Source organism: Sus scrofa, chromosome 13, assembly GCF_000003025.6.
Source record: "Sus scrofa isolate TJ Tabasco breed Duroc chromosome 13, Sscrofa11.1, whole genome shotgun sequence".
Lineage (NCBI taxonomy): Eukaryota > Metazoa > Chordata > Mammalia > Artiodactyla > Suidae > Sus > Sus scrofa.
In genome coordinates this window covers 199,616,766-199,623,714 of record NC_010455.5, presented here as the reverse complement: position 1 = coordinate 199,623,714, position 6,949 = coordinate 199,616,766, and the positions used below count along the sequence as shown (strand labels likewise).

General features: G+C 46.2%; 1 protein-coding gene across 1 annotated transcript; it reads right to left on the bottom strand.

Annotated features, from left to right (window-relative positions):
* CBR1 (carbonyl reductase 1) lies at positions 1,308-6,309 on the bottom strand. Its single transcript, NM_214073.1, is given in 3 exon segments — positions 1,308-2,033; positions 5,236-5,343; positions 5,916-6,309. Coding segments are annotated over 3 exon segments (870 nt in total). The 5' UTR covers positions 6,205-6,309; the 3' UTR covers positions 1,308-1,560.

The following is a 6,949-nucleotide window of genomic DNA, read 5'->3' as shown; positions in this document are numbered from 1 at the left end:
AATTTGCCTCCTCCAAGAAAAACTGGTTGGGCAAGAGCCACCAGGGGCTACAGATTCCTGGCAGACAAACAACAGTAACAATGAGAATAACAACTCACTGGGAGACCTCCCAAAGGAGAAAAGGGAGTGCAGATCAATTGGCTTGGGCTGGGCCCATCATCCCCTTCAGAATAGGCTTTGCTGCTTTTTCCTATGATGCAGTGAAATTACTCAGGGTACCTTCTTCTGGAGACAGTCTTCTGAGGATATAGCTTCCCCTGCTCTCCTAATGGAAACTCAAGAAAGAGACTAGAGACAGTAGGGCTGTGATGAGGCTTTCAGAGTGGGCAGGTACCTGGCTCTGTGGGATTCAGTGTCCCCACAAAGGAGGGGTGTTTGTTATGCAGCGGGGAGGAGACAGGGCCCTCCAAGATCAAAGGGAAGGCAACATGCAATGCCAGCATCTGTGTGCATGTGCAGTTCTGCAGTAAAGTAGCATAAGCTATATCCATGAGTGCAAACGTATCTATAGCTGTCTGCCTAAAATTTGTAGTATACCTAATAAGTGGGACAAAGAAACTTAGATGTAGTGGGAAAACAAGAGGGGTATATAAGGTGGCACGCAGCTGTGTTCGGGGCTCAGACTCTGGATACTAATCTGCTGAGTCAGTGCAGGCATGAATGAACACTGCTTCCTGGTAAAAAGCCTTGGGGTCTCATTTCTCTGTACATAAGTCCAGCAACAGTTAAGCTCTTACTGGGTGCCAAGCCAATGATTGGAATGTTTCCTTTAAAGGGGACAAACCCCTAGTTTTGCTGGAAGGGTTTACTTTTTGATTTTTTTCCTAGTAACAGTTAATAAGTGGGTTATCTTGATACGTAGTCTTCTTCAGAACTGGGGGTGCAATGATGTTGTGATACAGTGTCCATTTCCACCCTAGTTGTTGAGATGCTAAGGGTTTGATTTAGACATTGATGATGTTCTGTGGTGAGTTTGGATACATTTTTTAAAGATTGGGAGGAAACAAACAACATGGTTTTAGGGCAAGATTGGTAAAGTGACGTGACTCTTCAAATAAGGGCTGTCCCTTGCCTTCGGGGGCTGTCACTTTTCACATCCACGAGTCTGAAGATCAGACATGGAAATTAACAAAGAAATAACCATGACAGTAGAGATTCTGGGACCTGTAAAGCTGAAAGATTTCCTGTCAGACCCAATCCGTAATGGCCCTTGTTCCAAGTTATGCTGTCACTTCTCTTGACTAACCTGTTGGTCTCTTTGATTTCTGAGCGGTTTTAGCAAATGAATAATCTGCTCACACAGAATTTTAAAAAGAAACATTTATTCCTCTCTTCATTTTTATTCATCATTTGGAATCCATTCCATTTTCCCTCCCTGGGATAATAGAGGAAATCACAAAAGCCTTCACAGAATAAGCAGCCGTCTCCCAGTGGGGACTTAATAGAGAGATATTTGGATTCTTCTACAAAGCTGTTTTTTTTTTGTTTTTGTTTTTTGTTTTTTTGCACAGGAATATTTTTGATAGTGTAAGTATCCTTTTGGTGAAATCAGGACACAAATTATGCATTGACCCAGGGGTAGCTCTCAGGGGGAACACCCCATTCTACAACTTTTTTGTCAGTAACAAACTGACCATGAGGCCCCTCTGCATCTGAGGGCAAAAGGGCCAAGTACACGGGGGTCTCTGCTCCTACCTCTGGGCTCTTGGGGGCTTTGGGTCCCCCCATGTCAGTTCTCACCCACCCTGGGCAGCAGGCATTCAGGAGGATCTTGTCCCCTGCTCTCTGCTCTCTCAGTTTCCTGGCATAGATCCTGGACAACACAGAGACCCCAATTTTTGTCACTCCGTAGGTCGAATCACTCCATCCCTCCTTCCTGTGCACCCCGTTCTTTGTGTCTTCCACAAACTTGTTCATGAGCCCCACCAGCTCCTCCTCTGTGATGGTCTCACTCTTGAACTTCTGCTGCAATTCAGGGCTGCACTCGTTAAGGGCTCTGACACCTTCAGTGCTAGACACATTCACCACTCTGCCTACAATAGAACACGAATTGTTACATAGAGATGTGAGTGCAGAAGGATGAATATCCAATTTGCTGTGATGTTGGACACCAAATTTCCAACTGAGAATCAAGGACCAGTTTGCTAGGAGATGAATTAAGACTGCCTCCATGAGAGAAGGCCATGAAACTGTTTGGAACCTGTGTTAGCCATCATGTCCAGGATGATGTCAGAGAAAGAAAGGCTCAAGTGGGGAGGGCAGTGCCCAGATTCCCATATGAACAGGAAACTGGTGTATGGAGGAAAATGCTCAGAAAATAAGAGGGGTCCTCACCACACTTGGGAGAGTGGCCTCTTTGGGGACCACCTGAGGGTCTATGATCCTTTGGTCAGTGGTCTAGGACAGGTCTCTGTTGACCCACAATGAACCTGTGGGTTTGTTTCTTGCTGGAAGTTCCCAAGTGACCAGATAGCATTAGATTTGGAAGGCTTGGATGGAGGAACGAAAAAGCATTCATTTCAGGGTCTGAATTTCATGCATTTTTTTCTGGGTTTGGGTTTTTCTCAGCTCACGAGTAATGCCTCCAGTCCTGGCTATTGGAGGACAGAGAGGGGCAGTGGAAACTGACTATTTCAGAGATGCCCACTGAGTATGAACTCAGAGATTCAAAGGGACCTTAAGAGGGAATGAGAGTAGGACATTTTAGGGGCCATCAGAAGAAGCACTTCCTGGGTTGGAAATGGGTTTGATATTGTGGATGGATTATATTTAGGTTTGGTTATTTGCAGTGGTTCTTTAGGTCCATGAGGGGAGTGGAAATGGGTGCTGTACCAAGGCAGGGATAGGATAATTGCTGTATGGGACTCTAGCATCTTCTGAGGCACAAAAGGACTGGGAGTGTTTCCTCTGCCGGCAAGTCAGAAAGAGGACAGATGGGTAGGAGACAAAACTGTTGAGGCCAAGACCGGACACAGAGCTGAGAAGTGGGCTGCAGGTGGCAGCCCTAGGAAGTTACAGTGTGTCCTGATGAGGTGAGATGCTGTCTCTGGACCTGGCTTTTCAATCCTGGCAGGAGATCCCCTGTCTAAGGGGTCAAAGAAGATACTGTCAAGTTTCCTGGGAGACTGAGTGACAGTCTCCTCTGGTTGTCATACTGATGGAAAATGAGTAGTTGATAAAAAACAAAGGGTGCTAAGTAGCAGCTAATTTCCATGTTGTAAATATTTAAACAAGGAGGCCATTAGACTGTGTGTCTCTAATTTTCTGTTCACTTCTGGTAGCAAACCAAAGTGTGAGCCTGAAAATGCCAAAAGTGTAACATGGAAACCTAAGGACCACCAGTCACAAACAGCAACCTGGGCCAAAAGTTTCAAACATTCCATAATCTTATTCCTTACTTCATTTAAACCTTTTTTCCATAATCATCTGTCCCCAAGTACCTGTGGGTGGAACCATCCTCACTGTTCTAGTTTGGTACTTTCTGATTCAAACAGTAGATTTTTTTTTTGTAAAAAACAAATCTTTTAATTTCATATGCCTAGATTTTTAATTAACCTATACTAAATACTTATGGACAAATAGTTTCATGTTAATAAAGGCACGAATAGCAGATGATTAAGGGAAGAATCAAATTAGTACAAACACATGAAAATGTATGTAGCGGCTTTATAGGATGGATTACCTGCTCCCCTAAAACTACCCCTCCCCCAAGCTGGCTCCTTAAAATATTAGGAATATTTCTGATACTATTGCTCTATCTCTTAAATAATTTTTGTACTAAATTTAGGTGCTCAATGATCCTTTGTATATAAGGGATCCTTAGGAAAGCTCCAGGGGCTGCTCTCTGTAAGGAAAGGGCTAAGCTTGGCCAATGATTGTTCAGTCCTTGCCCAGGGCATCTGGGAGGAAATGATAAACCCTTAGAATGTCCTGCCTGAGAAGACTGGCCTTGCTCACTTGGTGTCTAGGGTCAGGCTCCATAATCTATGTTAACACATGACTATGCTGGGGCCTTGGGCTTCCTGGTATGAACTGGACCTTGGGAGGGTCTGGAGAGTCAGGTCAGCCAAGAGGGAAGTGAGCCATGACTATGTGACCCACCAGCACCAAGGCCACTGAACACCAAGGCCAGGGTGAGCTCCCAGGTGGGCAGTGCTCCATGTGTGCGGTCTCCTATTGTTTCAGGGAGAAACACGTGCTTTGTCTAAGATGTGCTGGGAGAGGACCTGTGGCAGCTCCATCCTGGTCTTTGCTGGACCTGTGCCATGAGGCCTTGATCCCTGCTGACCTGAGCCAGTCTCCACTTCCTAATTCACTGGCATTTGTACTTAACAGCTTTTTGGTGAGTTCTAAGTCCTTCTAGTGAATTATTGAACCTGAGAGTATTGTGGGGACCTCCTGAAATTTTCAGGACTCAGAAGTGTACATTTGACTTAGTATCTAGCATTACATGTAATATATCCTATCACAGGAGAAAAAAAGCAAAATCCAGATGAAGAGATGTAGAAAAAGCTTCAGGGGGAATGATGAATTGATGGTAGTGTAGGCTACCCAAACCTGGATCAGAAAAGGCAAATGAGGAGTTCCCGTCGTGGCGCAGTGGTTAACGAATCCGACTAGGAACCATGAGGTTGCGGGTTCGATCCCTGCCCTTGCTCATTGGGTTAACGATCTGGCGTTGCCATGAGCTGTGGTGTAGGTCGCAGACGCGGCTCGGATCCCGCGTTGCTGTGGCTCTGGCATAGGCCGGTGGCTACAGCTCCGATTAGACCCCTAGCCTGGGAACTTCCATATGCCGCGGAAGCGGCCCAAAGAAATAGCAAAAAGACAAAAAAAAAAAAAAAAAAGAAAAGGCAAATGAGCAAAGAAAAAAGGTGAAATAGGTTACTGTGAGAGAGAGAGAGGTGGGGATAAAAGGTCTGGGGTGGACTCTCAAGAGAACTCTACCTGTGATGGGGCTGGAGAGAGTTAAAGACCTTGTGTAAAAGACCTTTGAACTAAAAATAGGAAAGAGATAAAAGAGCCAGAGGTATGAAGAGCAGCTGAACAGAGACCACCATGACCGTGATAGCATTAAGAAACCTATGGTCACAGGGCACCTGGCCGGGTGAAGACACATCCTGGAGGCCAGGGAAGGTAAGCAAGAGAGGTAGCCTAGCATGCAGAGGAGGGCAGAGGCAGGCAGGGCTCTGATCTTGCTAGAAATACTACAGCTTGGGCTCCAATCAGACTCACCTTGAGGTTTTATTAGAGGCAGAAGCTCTGTGCACACATTTCGGGTTCCCATGAAGTTTGTTTTCATAGTCAGTTCTGCCTGAATATGAAACGGTGTGGGATTGTCCACTTTTAGGGCAAAAAGAAAAAAGAACTAATTATTAGTAGCCTTATGTAAAAATGCATGAAATAATAGGTGCTTTTGCCCTGTATTCTGATGAATACTAAGTAATGTCTGGGATTAGTTAAAAGCATTGTGCCAATGAGCATTTCAGAAATTTATCCTGCTGTACAGTTTTGAAAGACAGCACCAGTGGGGGAGGCTAAGGGGGTATATAAAGGGTCTCTGTGTCCCATTTTTGCAATATTTTATTTCAAAATAAATTAAAAATTCATCCAACTTAATTTAAAAAAATTTTTTTAAATCACCCATCTGCTCCAAAGTTCAATCAGAGTGAAATGTGAAAACTTGGAGTCAGTTCCTAACAGTTTGATCAAAGTTATTGCAGGAGACTTATGGCTGGAAAGATGTCAATTTGGAAGGTTCAGCACCCTCTGAACATCAGTCTCAGAGTCTCTGAACATCGACTTCTCTAGGGAACAGGTTCGAGGTCCCACAGTGGACATTCAGGCAGCAGCCCCCACCCACCCAGGCTGGCCCCCCTCAGAAGGCTGTATCCTTTGAGCTCACATCCACTTACACTGGAAGGCGATGGCCGCGTTGTTGACCAGCACATCCAGCCCACCATACTCCTTCCGCAGGAAGTCACACAGGGCACGGATGCTCTGCAGGTCTATGATGTCCAGCTGGTGGAAGCGCGGGCTCAGGCCCTCGGCTTGCAGTTGCTTCACGGCTGCCTGGCCTCGTGCCACGTCCCTCGCTGTGAGCACCACGTCCCCAGCGAACTGCCGGCACAGGTCCCGCACGATGGCGAAGCCAATACCCTTGTTTGCCCCAGTCACCAGAGCCACTCGAGTGTTGGAAGACATGGCTGGTGTGGTGTATGTGCTCTGGCGTGGAGAGTGGAGGGTGGTGTGAGTCTAGGGCAGAAGGTGCAGCCAGGCAAGGAGCAATTTGGTAACAGAGAAGCCAGGTAGACCAGAGCTAGGATTCAGTGTGTCTGGTAGCAGGGCTGTGATTCCCAGGGGACTAAGCCCTGCCTTCTGCCCTCCCTACAAGGAGGGCCCAGTGTTGCAGTAGGTTCCTAATAACTGAGTCCTGACTCCTCCCTCTCCCTGGTGCTGCCTCCAGAGCCAAACCTGGAAATAGCTGTCTTTGGATTCCACCTCTGAGTTGCACATGGGTTGGAAAGGTGGAGATGGGTTGGCGAAGCTCCAGCGCTGGAATAGGGATTCCTGGAAGCTGACAAAAAAGAATTTGGGAGGGAGATCTCCAAAAGGAGAAAAAGGAGTGCAGATTCATTGTCTTGGACTGGGCCCATCACTCCCCCCAGTATGGCAATAATTGCTTTTTCTTCAATGCAAAAAAAAAAAAAAAATACCAATGCGCTTGCTTCTGAGGAACATAGATTCTGGAGCTACCTTAAGAGGAGTTCAAGTCAGTGCATGAGAGAAAATGGTTCTGTGCTTCGACATTCCTGTGGGCAGGGTACCTGACTCTGTGAGATTCCCAGTGTTGCCCCAGGTGTGGTATGTGTTTATGAAAGTCTTACTGCATACCTAGCCACTGATTGGAATGTTTATTTAATGGCTATATAAGTCCAGGATTGCTGGA